The sequence below is a fragment of the Paramormyrops kingsleyae genome, chromosome 2 (assembly GCF_048594095.1).
Source record: "Paramormyrops kingsleyae isolate MSU_618 chromosome 2, PKINGS_0.4, whole genome shotgun sequence".
Taxonomy (NCBI): Eukaryota; Metazoa; Chordata; class Actinopteri; order Osteoglossiformes; family Mormyridae; genus Paramormyrops; species Paramormyrops kingsleyae.
Genome location: NC_132798.1, coordinates 27,101,339 through 27,119,111, shown reverse-complemented (window position 1 = coordinate 27,119,111; position 17,773 = coordinate 27,101,339). Strand labels below are relative to the sequence as shown.

General features: G+C 39.3%; 1 protein-coding gene across 1 annotated transcript in view; it reads left to right on the top strand.

Moving 5' to 3' along the window:
• LOC140587598 (protein unc-13 homolog B-like) overlaps positions 1-17,773 on the top strand; it is a 50,929-nt gene that overhangs the window by 15,160 nt on the left and 17,996 nt on the right. Inside the window, exons 2-4 of the mRNA XM_072708859.1 lie at positions 2,711-2,740; positions 2,903-2,950; positions 15,234-15,333. Coding sequence (XP_072564960.1) covers positions 2,711-2,740; positions 2,903-2,950; positions 15,234-15,333 — 178 coding nt within the window. The remainder of the gene's footprint in view (positions 1-2,710; positions 2,741-2,902; positions 2,951-15,233; positions 15,334-17,773) is intronic.

Here is a 17,773-nt window from a genome sequence, read left to right as displayed (position 1 = left end):
TGTATTTAAATTCAGTTTTCAGTAAGTTTGTACTGTAACATTTTAATGAAAATAAATGCAACAGACTAAAAAATAATATTGATGCATGTGGCCAATTGTATAGTATGGAGAATTTTTTTCTCAGTCATTTGAAAAATAAATAATACAGGAAATCGACAGAGTGATATTTGAGTGAAAGGATAACATGAATTTAGCTCAGGTCAGTCTGCTGAGCCAAACCCCCAGCATGCAAACTGCCCTTGTATTACTAGCATTCGTCTATGGAAAAGCCTGATTTTCAACAGCATTTTAGAGGTCATCAGGGGTTATAGAAAGTGCAGATACTTCTTTATTTTACAAGTTTATTTCAGATAAATCAGGCAAACCTAAGAAAATAATTTGGGCCAATTTTGAATAAAAAAAATATTGCTAATAATTTTCTGACCAATAGGTTCTTGAATATTTTCCCAAACCTTGGCTGAGCCCCACATGAATGCTCAGTCCTTCTGGTTTGCTACTGCAGTCACCATGGCAGCCAGTTGTCTGAAGCAAATCCTTAATTGTTGCTATAAAAGACAAACCAAGTGGACCTGGGTGATCCTTGGCCCCACCTGGATGGAACTTGGGTCCATCCAATCGGCGTTCGTAGCGAGCGATACAGTACGATGACGCGATCATGTCTGACGGGTATGTGTGTGCGTGGTTAGATCATTTGGTGGAACTGTGCTGTTGAGAGACAAATGGAAAGAGAAATCATTGTTCATTTTGGTTTTAATAATGCCACGGGTCATTTAAAAACTGATCAAAGAACATGTAGATGAGTCTGCAGGATGATTGTGTTGCAAAGTGAATTATGGGATTGGTCTCACGGACCTTTCTGCTGGGCTACATATGCTATGATTTGTTATTGCTTTATACTGCAGTTATTTAAAGGGGGTGTTGCAGTTAGGTATGTGTGTGTGTCTTCATATTGTTGAATATCACATGTCTGTCAGCTTGTCCCCCCCAGTCTGTGTGTTGGTGTCCTCCTCTCCTTATCTTGTCCTTTGTCTTCTGCCCCTTGCAAAGACCCCTGTGTTCAGTTCTCTAGCTCTTGCATGTTCTGTGGTTTGGCATATGCCTTGATTTTGCTGTTTATCACTGACTCTGAATCGCCTAACCCTTTTATGATCTCCTGTTTGCTTTTCCAATTTTGTGTTAGTTCTCTATGGTTGGACTGCCGGACTTGGATGCATTTTTGTCTGTTCCTTGTTTCTGTATTATTGTGTGACATATTTTGTTTGTAAGGCAATGGGGTTACAATATAGGTTTTGATGAGTATGTGTTTTGATTTTTTTTATCTTAGTCTACATCTGAAGTTACTTGTCCATCTGGCATATTCGCTGTGCCAGGTCATCATACAAGGACTCCACGACATGCCATTTCATAATCCAGCACCTTCATCTGTCACATTTAGTTATGGCTCAACCCTAAACATATCAAGGGGAATGGTGCATATAATTGAATATCCTTAATAACACTTGTTCTGCTGTAGAACTGGCTTTTCTGCTGGACAGGCAGTTGGCAGAGAGCAAATTACTGTCTTTCCTGAATATCCCATTTTGATGAAGCACTCTTTTGTAAGAGGAATGATATTTTAGCTTTCTAGCATGCAGGCATTCTCATGTATAACATAAAAAAGTTAGTTTAACCTCTGTTACTGAAGTTTGTCTCATGGGGCTGTTTGACTGAATGAACTGTAATTTGGACATAAGAAATTGGGTTGTCTGGCCACTGACTACCATTTGAAATTATGTGACAGTGAAAAGATCACTAGGAATTGGCATATTGAAAGGCTATCAAAAAAAAGACAACATTATCACAGGCAATGCAGTGCAGAACACTTGAGATGGAGATCTTAAAATCTAATTTCTTTCATCGGTCTTCTCTCCACTTTAAAACTCCTCTGACGGTCATCCATCCATCCATCCATCCATCCAATCGGCCTATACCCATTTGTCTTATGCAGGGTCAAAGGGATGTGGAGCCTATCCCAGAAGCAATGGGTGCAAAGCAGAGAATAACCATGCCACCCCCTTTTTCATGTATATATGCTCACAAACTAATTACTTGCTGCAGAACAAACTCTTAAGTACTGACCTGGACTTGCCAAGGAGCTGCCGCAAGAGATGAAGCATAATCAATTCACTGAGGCAACGAAGCCTTTCAAAGTGACACTATATAGTAATTTGTTGGCCTGCTTTGTGTTTGGTAATGTGTGCTTTTACACAAACCGAACCTTAGTCATAGAAGTACAATCCCAAAACAAAAAAAAAATGGACAGTAAAATGGGCTTAAACCCCATTGTATGAAAGCTTCCCTTTCACTTATGCATATTTTAGTGACAAATCCATTTAATACATACAGTGCATTAAAAGCTCTGTGGAATGATTTGCAAAAATTTTACAGCAACATTTTTGGAGAAAGGTGTTAAGGTTGTTTCTATGGAGAAGCTTGGCCAAATGGTGTTCCAAATATTTCACAAACCTTTAAACCTCCATCATCTTCTGAGAGCATCATAACTCTGTCCTGCTCTGCCTTTTTGTGGTTCTGATGGGGGTGGGGAGTGGGGTTTCTTGGCAGAATTCAGCAGAATTCTATGCACTACACAGTTCCAGTACAGTCACTTGTAAGGATGTTTTAGTTGTGCTCCATATTCATAACTATTTTCCCCCTTGTCTTTCTCTTACAGTAAAAAAAGCCAAGCTCCTTGGCCCCCCAGGTAAGAATTATTAGTTATACTTCTGAACAATTATTGTTTAATTATGGAAGATTGCATTTTTTACAGAATCACTGTGTTTTGAAACATTTGTGATTTCGATTATATTTCACTATAAAATCAATCTTCTACCCTTGTCCTCCTAATGTTCTAATCCCGGTCTAGGTGGTGGGAAGGAGAAACAGTTCATTTCTGACTCGCAGTCCATTTATGGTACTTCTTCAACTTCCTTTTCCATTCTTTTTCTATATCCAGTTTAAACGAATTCAGTATTAGATTTTGGGAAACATTTTCAATAAATCTCTACTGCTGCTTTTGTGGTGGCCCTCTTCCACCTCCTGACAGTAAATGTGCTTGAAGAATGTTTTTGTATGGCTATTTTACGCTTAACTTTAAAATAATATATATTTTTTTTGTTTAAATAACATTGGTGAGTGCATATTCCCTTCTTCTAGTAAGGTTGTCCATGCCGGTATTGCCATATCTAAGGACAGTAAGCTGGATATTTGGGATGTGAGCAGGCATAGAATAGATGGTACTTCACAATTTACACATAATTAAAAACTGGTCTTGCTAGTTTTGTACCAGCGCATTGCTCATTTTCACGCCATGGGCGCATGTCACCATAATAAATGATTCTGCGCCCGCTTTCTCCTCATAGGAGTGTTTTCTAAATGAGGCGCGGCCAGGCGGATTGTTGGCGCTTTGCTATTTTAAGTCATTGCGCTTTTGATCAGCAAAAATCACGGCCAAAGTCAGTGGCGCATTGTTAAACGGTACGACGCTCCTTATTTACACATGGATACACGCTCGAAGTGCACTGTTGGGTTTTTGTTATTTTAATTTATATTTGTTTTATTATAGAGTAAAACTGGTCCTTTCACGTAATCATACTGTTTAATGAAACAACAAAAGAAAAATAATATATATTTTGTGAAGAACAAACCGTATCATTAAAAAAACTTTCGAGTCCATTATCAGAATTAAGCACGTACTGTAATTGAAAGGGCATTTCGACTACTGAAAATGCTTTTCATATATTTAAATAAGTCAGGTGGAACACTACAGTGCAGCCCTCGGTCGTAGCATTCTTTGTGGCAGGTTGTATGTTGCGTAATCCATCATCCATGCATGATGGATGTCTGCTGGACATAAATTAGGACACATTAGGGGACTTTAGAAGGCGTGCTGCTGAACTGCATGTGCATATGCCAACAAAGGAGTGCACGCCGGAACAGCGTGGGCAAGGAGGGATCAGCTGGAAATTGCCTTTATTTGAACATTTTAAAACACTTTAAAAACTATGGGTTATGTTTTGTTTGAACAACGATCGCACTTTTTTTTTTATCTGCAAACCGCAGACCCAAAATTAAAATAAGAAAACACACAAGCATAATTAAGTTCCCAGTCTTGTGACATCATTATACCGCTTTCGGCACTGCGCGGATGAAAACGAGGACACACTGGCTGCTACCTCATCCCACGCCTGGAGCAGTGCAGCTCCTGTAGATGACATGCTCACGCCTTATCCCCTCGCGCTGGAGCTCATCAGTTTCCTCAGCTGAAAACAATCCACAGTAGATCGTGCGCCGCTGCCTTTTAGGTGAGGTGACGCGCCATTCCGATTGGTTGATTGCATGTTACACACACACAAAACACGCCTCTTAATAATTAAGAGGTTAGCACAACCCCTTTTCCCCCTTGCACTGGTGCAAAGTCTGTTTTTTTATCCGGCGTCAAAATAGCGAAATGGCTTTGGACACGCTCATAACTTAAGTTCCGGTTTTTGATTTACGCTTTATGCTTTGTTTTAGATCGTCAAAATAGAGCCTTTTGCGTTCAGAGCAGCTGAACTGACCATGGTGCTGAAACCTATCCTGTTGACTTTAGTGCCAATGAGACAACTGGTTACTTTGACTCGCTTTGCACCCCGAATGTGCTGCTTTATCTGGCCCTACATTAAAATAATACTCCTTAACATCAACAACAACAAACAACAAATTTATTTTTGTATAGCGCATTATCACAACATTACATTGTCCCAAAGCGCTTTACAGCATCCCCACCCAAAGCCCCCAGTGAGTAAGCCATAGGCGACAGTGGCAAGGAAAAACTCCCCAGAAGGAAGAAACCTTGGGAGGGACCAGACCCAAAGGGGGAGCCCATCCTCCAGGGGCCGGCAGGGAGAGTCAAATACAGTTAAATCTGAAACACAAACGGGGAGCAGGGGGGAGATGACAAGCCGGTGCCACCACTCCCTCCAATCGCCAGGCAGCCAGAAGGCAGGGAGCGGGTCATACAAGGAAGATGACACAGGCAGAACGGCAAGCTGGATGCACGGACGTCATTGGTAGTGGCGACGTCACATGTAGCAGGGTGTGCTGGACATCTTGATAGATTGAGGTCTCCAGGCAGCTCCCCCCAGGAGAAGGTGGTGGAAATAAATGCAATTAGTCAAAGTAAGGGAGACTATAGGCAGTGCTAAAAGTTAGATGAGTGCAATATGAAGTGCAGTGTGCAAGCTCAGGCAGATATGGCTATGGCAGCATAAGTAGGAGGGAGAGGCAGGTGGGAATGCAGACATGGGGAGTCCCTGAAATGTCAGCACTCCAATCCCACAAGCAATTGTGAAGCTAGAGTGACAGCACTGTCAATACAGTTTATCCAAAGCCAATGGCACCGATCCCCACCCAGCTCTACACCTCACACTATAGGTTTAACTGGGAGTGAGAAGCTAGCTAGAGCTAGAACTAGTGTCCCTATAAGCTAAACTAAATAGGTGTGTTTTTAGTCTAGACTTGAATATTGAAAGTGAGCCTGAAACCCGCACATCCGGTGGAAGACCGTTCCACAGCTGAGGAGCTCTATAGGAGAAAGCTCTGCAGCCTGCCGTAGCTCTTTCTACCCTAGGTACTAACAGATATCCCGCACCTTGAGATCGAAGCAAGCGTGGGGGATTGTATGTGGTCAGCAGATTATTTAGGTAGTCTGGTGCAAGGCCATTCAGTGCTTTATAGGTTAACAGCAGTATTTTATAGTCAATCTGACACTTAACTGGTAACCAATGAAGGGAGGATATGACTGGTGTGATGTGATCAAATTTTTTAGTGTTTGTGAGAACTCTGGCTGCCACATTTTGTACCAGCTGAAGTTTATTTAAGGAACCAGACGGGCAACCAGAAAGGAGGGCATTACAGTAGTCTAGTCTGGTAGTTACGAAGGCATGTATTAATTTTTCTGCATCACGAAGTGAGAGCATCTTACGAAGCTTGGCTATGTTTCGTAGATGATAAAACGCAGTTCTAGTAATACTTCTTATGTGAGCATCAAAACATAGATCTGAATCTACTAGAAGACCAAGATTTCTAACCACTGTGTTAGGTTGTGTAGGAAGGCCACTAATGCTGAGGTGGTGAAACTTATTTCTTGCAGCCTTGGGACCAATCACCAGTACTTCTGTTTTTTCTGTGTTTAACATTAGAATTTTTTTTGCCATCCAGCAATGAATATCTAACAGAGAATCTTCTAACCAAGATAGGAGTGATGTATCATCAGGGTTAACAGATATATCTGTCAGACATCTGTCAGAATATTGTAGTGTGACAAATTATTTTGTCAAATGAGACACATAATAGATGATCCATTAAGATATAAGTATCTTATGTTTCTTTTAGAAAGAAATTGATGAAATGTTGTACATTATGAAGAAAGAGGGACATTTCTAAATTAGTTAGTTTTAGCTTTCATATGTGATTTACCCCAAGCCCTCAGCCTTTCGAGTGTCACCACAGGCTACCAGAGCAGAGTACTGTGTCCGAGAAGATATCATCTTCTGATACATTTTAATGGCTTTCACAGACCTTATTCTTTGAAAGTGAACCGTTTTACTGGAAGACAGAAAAAGCTCTGTTATATTTATTTGAAATACTATCCGATAGATGGAATAAATGTTTACGCTATTTGACGTGTGTTTCTGTGTAAATTCATATTTCCCATTTGATGCAGACCTTTCACAGTCTTCTTTGGGAGCTCCTGCTGTGTCATTAATTAAAGTTTGAATGGCCTTGATATTGTATATTTACAAAGTAGCAGTCATGTCACTTGGATCATTTGAAGATCATACTGGTTTGGTGCAATTAATAAATTTTACTTTTAGGGTGGGGGGGAGGGGGTCCAATTAAGGGGTAACTCATAACTGTACTGAATATATTACATGTGAGAAATGCATGTGTGTGTGGTAAATTAATGCTTATTCTCCAGCAGTACATCTTTTTGTTCACGTTGTTTCTTCCTGAACCCTGCCATACCTGTACACAGGTACCCACTGTATTTTTACATTTATTTTCTTTTAGGTTACAAAATACATATTTTAGTCAATATTATGCTATTTAGTATTTAGTCATGTGAAGTATATTCTCACCCCTGCCTGTATGTTGAGTTTGCATGTTCTCCCTATGTTCATGCAGGTTTTCGTTCACCTCCAAAAACCATGAGTACAGGGCAATTCTTAAAATTATATTCATTTTGTTGATGACTTTTATAGTAAAATAGTGACTGGATCTTTTCAGTCTACTTTGAAATATTTTTCCTATATGATTTTGTAAAGTTAGATTCATGAAAGTGTTTGTGGGAATACTATGTTCTTAACTGAATGAGCAACCAGTTTTATGAGCACATTATTAATCCGTCTAAATTCACTGCAATGTAAAGTAATTCAGATTCATTAAAACTATAGTCAGTAAGCCATGCATTAAAACCACAGTGGTATACATTCCCTTTCTGTCAATTGGTAGGGCAGATTAGGCCACAGAATGAGGACAGTCTGTTCTTTCACCCCAGACCTTTAACAGCATAAAATTACAGGGAAAAATGCTTTCAGAGGTAGAAAAAAAGTTTAATTCTCCATTGTAGCTTGGACTGTTTTGTAATGAACCTACTGAAATTGGAAGGTAGAATCATGGGGTAAAATGAAACCAAAAGGAGAGCACTGCACTCGCGCCAGTCTGTCAAAATGAGGTTACTCACACTAACAGCATACACAGGAACCCTCAGGAGATGGAAACAGCTCATTAGTCTGTATTTCTGAATGGGAACATGTGCTACTTTGTGCTTCTCTGAACTTGGCAATTGATTATGGTGGCAAGCTCCTGTTTCAAGCTGAGATAGAAATTGGTCAGAATTCCATCAAATTGCCTTTGTAAAGAATCTCTGCTAATAATATATAAAGTGCTACAAGTACATTTTTTCCAATGGGCCTGTTTTCCTCTCAACTGTGTACATATGCACAGACTTGATTCAGTTTTGTTTAACCACCTGCAAAGTTGCAATTACAGAAGAGGGAAAGTCATCTGAAAATCCATTTGACAGATAATTTGAGGATAGAGAGGCATTCCCCACCCCCATTCAGCAGAATAAGAATGGGATCAGAAATCATCAAGCTGCCATTTTTGTTCCAGGTGGTCCTTTGTCCATAATGGTGTACTGATTTTTCTTCTTATTCTTGTTTTTGTGTTTCTCCTTTTTTCCAGCTTCTTTCGCGTACTGTGAATATAGCGGGAGGCCATGTAAGAGGGAGGGCGGTCCTAAGAATGAGGAAGACCTACAGTTCTGTGATTGGAAACTTGTCCCCAATGACATAAGAGAGAGTTTGATACGGCAGGGGCGGACCAACTTCAGTTTGAGTGCAAAGCTTTATTTTTGTGGGGGGATGAATGAATCCAAATTAAATATTGGGGTGTCCATGTCCCCACCACTCTTGACTCTTGACCCGAGCACATGAGAAGTCTTGGTCTTTCATTGGGGGGTTTTAATGCTGCAGTAATGTGACCAGAGCAGTATCCAGCTCCAAGTCTGGAAGGTCCATGAACTAATGTATTACATTTAAGCTTGGTGTTTTAGTGATTAGTCTGTATCTGAGTGACGGAGTATCAGTTGGGAAAATTGTGGTGGCAAAGTCGTATGATTTACAGGGTGAGTTTTGAAAATTAAACAGATTGTGTCTATATTTATGGAAATAACAAACTGTAAGCTGGGTTTTAGTACATCATTTGAAACATATTATTTTACTGATAAGATTATCTTATATTATTTGTATTTTTACAGAAGTAAATATTTAGTGTAGATTCTTTTGATATGTGTGTTGACCTAGAGTTAATAAGTTCATATTTTGTCCTAGTTTACAAAGAATGTAAAGTAGTTTATTAGAGCAGCAGACAGTTTCCCCCTTGTAGCAATTCTGTGGCCCCAAGATTAATATCCCATGAGTCTTAAGTAGTTTGAGGGTGTAAGTTTAAATGGTTTTAATGATGGTATGTAATTATGGTAAAGAAGTAGGTAACACTTTAGTTAACAGAACCTACTTCAGACTTTCATAAAATCTTTATGAACACTACAAACAATGAATATGAATAAATAATGTGGAAAAACAATAAAATTGCAAGATTGCACAACATAATACATTTACTATAATTTATTCAGGTAAGTAAATACTAATGCAAATTATACATAAATCATAACAATCTTAGATTGAATTTCAAACTAAAACCGAAGAGATATTTTTTAAGGTCTGCAGTATCTGAATATGTTGGTATCAGGGGTGGAACTTATGGATTTTTGCTACTAGCCAACTGGGTTAGCTTAGTAAACCGAAATGTACTCTGTCATGCAGTTCTTGTGCTAGCGACTGCGCTAGTGTGAAGTTTTTTGTATCTGCCCTCCATCAAAATTACATACCTCGGGGGAGTGGGTGAGCTTATAATTTACAGCCCTGGTTGGTGTCCTGGAATGTTTTGCTTCTGTGGTTACCATGGTGTGTTACTTTCAGAGAGTAGCAATGAGCATTTATGACTGGCTTTTGATATTATTACTGGTGACTTAGGTCTGAATCCAGCTATGGTTTGCTGAGCTGGCGGAGGACATTCCCAGTATGTTTCTGTCTAGTCAATACAGCAAACTGATGAATGATGGTAAGAAATCCCCATCTGCTCTTAAAGATTTTGAGATTTTAAGCAATGTGTCTGGCAAGTTGGGGCCAGTGTGTGGCTTTGTGAATTTGGTTTGAAACACTGCCAGTTCAAATCTCATGACTGGCATTGTGATGCCACTATTGGACCCTTAAGAAATTGCTGCAGGGACCGGCTGACCTTGCTTTCAAACATGTATGTCACTTTGGATAATAGTGTCTGTTAAGTAAATGTAAAATGGACATATGTGGTAGATTTCTGATGTTAATGAGAGGATTGGACTGAAATGTGGTTTATTTAGTAGACTTTTCAGTTGTATGGTCGTCTTCATTTTCATTTCTCAGCTTAAGATAGGACTGTGGGTGATGGAATGAGGGATTGAAGACCTGGGATTATGAATAAACGTTCCAACCTCAGTCTGTAACCTTGCTGTGCCACACATGAGAAAACTTTACCAAGGTCTTCTGGAAGTAAGGTGCTTTGTAATGGAAGAAGTTCTTCCGGAAAAAGAAATGTTTTAAAAGAGAGACACCTTGATTTTTTATTTTTTTTTGTATTTCACATTTTTTCTTCACACAGTTCCATTATAGTATAACTGTCGTATCTCCTTGACATTTTAAATCTTTGTTCCTTAGCTTTACGAATGTCATTTGTTCCCTAGATGCCAGCTGTATCCATTGAGTAAAGACATTCAACAATGTTCAGACATAAGTCATTTTGAAGGTTTTGAAGACTGATCTAAAAACAATGTTTTTAAAGCTTTTGCAGTGTTTCATTATATCTGTTCTCTGTATCATACCATAGGAATTGCACTAGAAAGATTTAGGTTGAACATCTGACTCATTTTATATTTATGTACTTAGTTTTCAACTGTAGTAAAATTACATTGGCCTAATAGCAATGTTACTTTGCTATGTAAATTATATTGTATTTATATTAATTGACAATAGAAAAATGCAAACAATGGCCATAATACCATAATAGTACGCAGTTTGTCTCTGAGCCTGCATAAAAGAAAAGAAAATTTGTTTTGTTTGTCTGTTTGTTTCACTCTCAGTATATATTAATAAAACACTTGATCTGATATTGTAAATGGCTATTAGTCTTGCTCTGTTGTAATTTAGGCAAGGCAAAGCAAATTTATGTATAAAGCACATTTAAAACAGTAGATGCTGACCAAACTGCTGTAAGATGTTGTGTGTTTGTGTTTTTGTACATCATATTAAATTAGCCTACATGCCTGCAATCAGCAGCTAAAATTAAAATGTGTTTTAATTTGCAGAAATTAATTACCTGTTGTGAAATGCCTTTATGTAACTTCCTACCTTTTGGTCTGAAATTAAATGAGGGCATTGCTTTTTTAATTTAAGTATTGGTTATCTATCCATAAATCAAATCAGTTCAGTCTTCTTCTGTAGTTCCTTCTGTCTTTCAGTTGAAATACTTTTGTAAATTGAAATTATGTCCATATGTTCCTTAAAGTAGAAATACAGATTTAATAATATGGAAATTGGGTTTATTTATTTATTTGTTTATTTTGCATGTGTGTTTGTACTCATAGTGCCAGGTGATTTTTGTGCTCCCAGTGGTTGCTGTCGTAGTCAAACCTTTGAACAGTGATTATAAGGAGGAACATCACAGAATGGGTTGTTGTGGCCTTTACTGCCCCCTTATCTCTGTGAAATGCAATCATTTATGATGTAAAGTGGTCGCTCTGAGCAGACTTGAAGATGCAGCCACTGTTCCTGTACCGAAGCAGTCAAGGAGGTGAACTTCAAAGATGTTTCAGAACAAGCAGTGTCATTTCCGTGGCACACATGCACAAATCACTCACACACACACAATCACACACTATTGCAATTGAGTGATTCCAGTTAGCCTAACTGCATGTAAACATGTGAAATGTGTTGTAATAGTGGTGTAATACCTCGATCAGTAGTACTGTGCATGTGTCCAATCGAGAACCACATGAATAACACTTCTCAGCATGTGTTAGATGGCTATTTCTGAATTATGCTTTGGAAATGTGATCTGGTCTAAAGAAGAAACCAGTGCTGATCCCGCAAGATACGTGTGAATCTTTCATATCTATCGTATGTGACTGCATAGGCACCGAGCAGGTCTATTTGAAGTACCCATCCTTTTTAGTGAATGTGAACGAGAAGCTCAAAAGAGCCTACAGACTCAATGGCAACAAATAGCTTGGGGCAGGATGCAGTCGATACCTGTTACAGTGGTAAGCTTAGGACCTGCTGGTCGACCCCTGTAGTGTATAAAGCTGTCAAGCTGAAAAAGGAGACCTTCAGAGCGATGCTCGCACAGAGACTCCTGAGACAGCAGAAGGATTCTAACAGGTCAGAAAGGCTGCAATGAATGGGAAGTGCTGACTAACACAATGTTTGATGTTGTCAAGCGTAGGTGGCAGCACATGTCAGGCGGCAGTGTTAGGAAATTCTGATGGATCAGAGTTTGTGCCTGCAGCTGAAATCACTACAGTGGTCAGTAGCCTTCATGGTGGGAAGGCTGCTGGAGTAGATGCAAACTGTTTATCTGGAAAGCATTTGTTGTTGGTGTGGCATGGTTGACATGCTTTTTCAGTGGTGCATGGAAGGTGGATAGAGTAACTTTGGACTGGATAACGGGGTTGGTGGTCCATATTTTTAAAAGGGTGTCCAGAGTTTCAGTTAATCGGGGGAGCAAACTTCTCAGTCTCCCTTAGGCAGCCTTATGCCAGTGTACTGGAGAGGAGACGTCTCTTTATTGTTGATCCTAGAATTCAGAAGGAACAAGGCATATTACCGTCTGGCTGTGGAAAAGAAAACCAAATCTTTTCCTTCACACAGTTGTGTGAATATCATAAGAATTTGCCTAGACAGTGTATGTCCTTTATGGTCCTGAAAAAGGCATATGACTGGGTGTCAAAGTACAGCTATGACTAAAAGGGCATCTAATATGCCAGATGTGACATCCCTTCTATTTGCGAATGATGTCATGCTTTTAGCCTCATCCAACCAGGCCCTTTGCATGTACAGTCGTGGCCAAAAGCTTTGAGAATGACACAATTATTGGTTTTCACAATGTTTGCTGATTCAGTGTTTGTAGCTCTTTTTTATCAGATGTTTCTATGGTATACTGAAGTATGATTATAAGCATTTCAGAAGTGTCTCAGTGTTTCAGAAGGCTTTTATTGACAATTACATTAAATTTATGCAAAGGCTTTTGCAGTGTTCGCCGTTCTTTTTCAAGACCTCTGCAATTTGCCCAGGCATGCTGTCAATCAACTTCTGAGCCAAATCCTGAATGATAGCAGCCCACTCTTACATAATCAATGCTTGGAGTCAGAACTTGTGGGTTTTTGTTTGCCACCTGCCTCTTGAGGATTGACCACAAGTTCTCAATGGGATTAAGGTCTGGGGAGTTTCCTGACCGTGGACCTAAAATGTCAATGTTAGTTATCACTTTTGCCTTATGGCACGGTGCTCCATCATGCTGGAAAAGGCACTATTCATCACCAAATCGTTCTTGGATGGTTGGGTGAAGTTGCTCTCTGTGGATGTTTTGGTTCCATTCTTTATTCATGGCTGTGTTCTTAGGCAAAATCGTGAGTCAGCCCACTCCCTTGGCTGAGAAGCAACCCCACACATGAATGGTCTCAGGATGCTTTACTCTTGGCGTGACACAGGACTGATGGTAGCATTCACTTTTTCTTATTTAGACAATCTTTTTTTTCGGATGCCCCAAATAATCGGAAAGGGGATTCATCAGAGAAAATGACTTTACTCCAGTCCTCAGCAGTCCAATCCCTGTACCTTTTGCAGAACATTAGTCTGTCCCTGTTTTTCTTGGAGAGAAGTGGCTTCTTTGCAGCCCTTCTTGACACCAGGCCATCCTCCAAAAGTCTTTGCCTCACTGTGCGTGCAGATGCATTCATACCTGCCTGCTGCCATTCTACTGACAGGTGGATCGGTTCAGCGGTTGCAGGTTTGAAGGTACTGAAGAGGTCCATGGGGTTAAAGTCAGATGATGAGCTCTTCCTGTCTCATAGTGCTGAGCTATAAGTGATGACCTAAAGGATGAGGTCAGGAGTATAAGCAACTGAGAGGTTTAGTCGTAAGGGTGTCAACCTCAGTATCCATGACAGAGTGATGTGGAGTTTAGAGATGTGGAGGAGTTTTCAAATGGAGCCAACATTCCTTCATGTTGAGTGGAGCCAGCTAATGTGGTTCAGGCAGGTGCTTGAGGTGCTCTTGGAAGGATGCTGCCTCAATGGTTCCCAAGGAAGCTGATCTGGAAATATCCCACTGGTCAGAGGTCCCACAGCTGATTTCTTTTATTCCCTTTTGTAAATGTTCATGGAAAAATATTGTTTTAACATTAGATGTCCCCCTTGTGCAGTGTAAAAAAAGTAAAGCACTTTGTATAACTATTATATATTGTACAAAAATCAATAATAATCTGGCAAAGAACTGTTCTTTACGAGGAGGAGGGTTTATGTTTCTGGTAGTAAGATCTAAAGTAATGATGTGGGGTGGTATATCAGTGTTTGTTATTTGTTTTTGCGAATTTTGGTAGATTGTCAAGGACCAGTTGATTTTAATTATGTTTACTTCATCCTTTCAGTTCTTTGATTATGAAGTCAATTCTGCAGTTCTGCAACAGAAAATATGCTGTTCTGGGCACTTTCATAAGACTTATTTTAGGCATTGCTGTAGAGCTTCTAGTCATTTGCCAAAAAAGCTAAAACCTAATCTTTTTCTTCCTTTTGTTTCAGTGCTCAGTAAATAAAGAAGCTGTTTTATGTCTCAAGTGTCAAAGCTGTCTTGATCGAGTTATCCCTTCTGCTATTCTGTAAAGAAAGTAATTTGCAGAATAGTGACTCAGTGTTGATGGAGTGCAGGGCATTTGCTGCAATTTGGTAGAACAGGTGGGTGAGAGTCATCTTGGGAGTATTAAAAGTCAGCTTTGTAATCAAGTCTGCTTCCCTTATTGAGGTAAATGCTGGCAACAAGGTGAGAGGCCTTTTAAAGTCCAGCTCAATTTAGAGAGCCTGTCTGGAACAGGACAATCTGAGAACAAATTTAGTGCTTAAAACAGGATCTGTATGTGATTCCAGTAAGGCTGCATTATATATACAGTTTAAGTTTGAGCGTCTCTTGAAAGTAGAAAGCATATTCTCCTCATCCTTACACTCCAGAGACTGAGCTCAAGTTTCCTTTTAAAGCCAATTTTAAGCAGTTGTATTTTGCTTTTACTCATTACTCAAACTGCCTCACTATGGATGAGAGTGGGGATAGAGATTGTTCTGCAATTATTGCTTCTTTGAACATCCCTCCCCTTCTCCAGGCTTGGGGACCTCAGCCTGTGAGTCTTCACCCCTGGTACTAATTTTTCTAAATTTAGAGTTAAGCGTTAAAGTGCTGGCTGGAAATTTCAGTTTGAATGAAGCATTTTAGAAAAGCTTTACTATACAGTGATTATCATCCATAATCTAAACTGCACATAAAAATGTAATTCCTGCTTTTAATGTTTTTCAGATAAATTCAACACCTATGTGACGCTGAAAGTACAGAATGTCAAAAGCACAACAGTCACAGTTCGTGGAAATCAGCCATCCTGGGAGCAGGACTTTATGTTGTAAGTAGAATTTGTGTTGGGGAGGGATGATATAAAAAAAAAAAACCTGACATTTATTATTTTATAGCTCCTAATGATTTTAATATCTTCAAAAATACAACTATATCAGTACTTGAATTGTACTAGATATCTTTTTGATTCCTCAATTTTTATTGTGTATATTATTTGTCTGGAGTGGTTTTACCAGGTTGCGTTATAGGATTTTCATTTGTCTTCTGACACTTTTAGCTGATGAATCTGGCATAGCATGTGCTACTTAGAAATACCAATGAACAGCCCTTTAAAAGCTCAATTAAGCATTCTAATGCCGTGATCAGCAGGAGAAGAAAGCAGACTGATGTATTCTCTAATTTCCTTATATTTTAAAGTCATCAGAATTTAGTGTATGTCCCATCTGTGCTACAGCCAGAAGTCACAGTCTATCCCTCTGATTGAGCTCCCTCCATTTTGTTTTGCAATTGAACGACCCTGTAACTGTAGAGCGGGATTGCACTGATAATTGGCATTGCAGGAAGTAGGTCAGAGCTTTAGCTGTAACACGTTAAGTGCTAAGGCCAGCATATAGCAGTAGGACAGCAGAACGTAGTTATGTTGTGAAATAATTTGGAGGATAAGGAAGAGGGTAAGCTGGAGGATGTGGTTCGGAGATACCACTGATCAGGTGTTATTGCTGTAGGAGTGTGTGAGACAATGGAACACCATTTTAATTTATATTGGTTTATTTCCTTAATATTCTATTTTAAGGATATTCTATTTGTGTACTTTCTGTAAATTTCTATAAATGTAATGTTTACTTGTCTGCACTGTGTGTACCATCTTTGCGCTTTGTTTTGCTCCATATGTTACTGTCCGTAACTTTATATACCTTGTTGGTATATGCACAATAATTTTCCTTTGGGATCAATAGACTTTTTCTTATCACACTGTCATCCTGTACACATAAATGTGACCCTCATACCTCACATGCACAGTTGGGGGTGGGGGGGGGGGCTATCTGTGGTGGATTAAATACTGCTGGGCTTCTGTGCTGATCTGGGTAAGCCTGCACAGCCATGGGGATTATGGATGCCGTTAATCTTCCCACGATCACAAGCATTTAGAGATCAGTGCTGTAAGATAAATAAACTTCCATTGCTATTTTGAAACCAAGCCAGTCATACCTACTTCGAACCAATTTCATGCATCATTACGTCATTTTCTGCCCTGTAGAACCCAACATGTTGTGAGTGCACTGAATGACTAGAATAAATTAAGGCAACTAAATTATATTGCTTTTAAACTGTTTGTTTGTATAGCACAACATGTATAAGACCAATAGACTCTGACACAACAGTTTCACTGACACAGCAATTTGTTAACAGGTAAGAATAGAAGGATATTTAATTGATGATAACAGATTTCATAGTGTTCATCAACATCTCCCTGTACAGTGAAGTCTACTGTTATAAGTAGTTTGAATAGATTGACTACACTGCTATGTTGCACAGGTTTCTCTCGTTGGAACACGTGTCTTGAAAATGAATATTCATAAAGCTTTAGGTGTTTCATTCTGTGATTAACACCCACGGAAAGCTCGACATTATCGTGGAAGCCGGACGACAGCCTGACATGAGGCTTAGTTCAAAGAAGAGCAGACTCTGTGAAGAGGGAGCATTGTTATAAAGCAGCTGCACCACTGCCTTGTGTTCCCTTTGACTGTCACAGAGTCTGAAAAAGATGCCATGTGAATGAACATACATTAGTCTGCTGCAGGGTTTCTCTTTTGCAGAAGAGCTCTTAATTAGGGTTTCCTGAGCTGACTCAGTTCTGACTCTGGGTTTCTTTCTATGTTCCATCTTAAAGAATATGTTGCATCTGTGGTTTTGTAATGATAAAAGGAAATGATAAAATCATAATGATCAAAGTAAATCATGGGTATCGGTTTAATAATTGTTTTCATCACTCAAGATGTATATAAACTAATCTTTACCTAATTATTCCATATCCTTATACATGTAACGGCAAACACTAAAAAGTGAATATTAATTGGGATTAGACGAATACTAATTTGTTCAGAGGGGAACAAATGAATGAAATTAACATCTTTTGATCTTTAATAGATGAGTTCGCTAACAGCTCAGCTCAGTCTGTTTAATTATGTTAGCATACACAAGGGGCATCCCTGTCCAGATCTGGCCCTACTTCAGCAGCTACACGGCAGACAATGTTGAGCTAGAGTTTAAGTAAAAAAGAAAATGTGCAACTACTGAATGGTTCTGAAAGTACATAATTAACATCATTGTTAATTCCCTGGGAGGCAGTGGCTGGCCCTGTGGGTTAGGTCTCATGATCAGAAGGTTGCAGAGTTCAAATCCCGTCGGGTCGTTGATTGAGGCCTTTGATTCCGCTACCTCCAGGCACTGCTTTGAATTGAAGCACCGACAAATAAATGTTGCTTTGA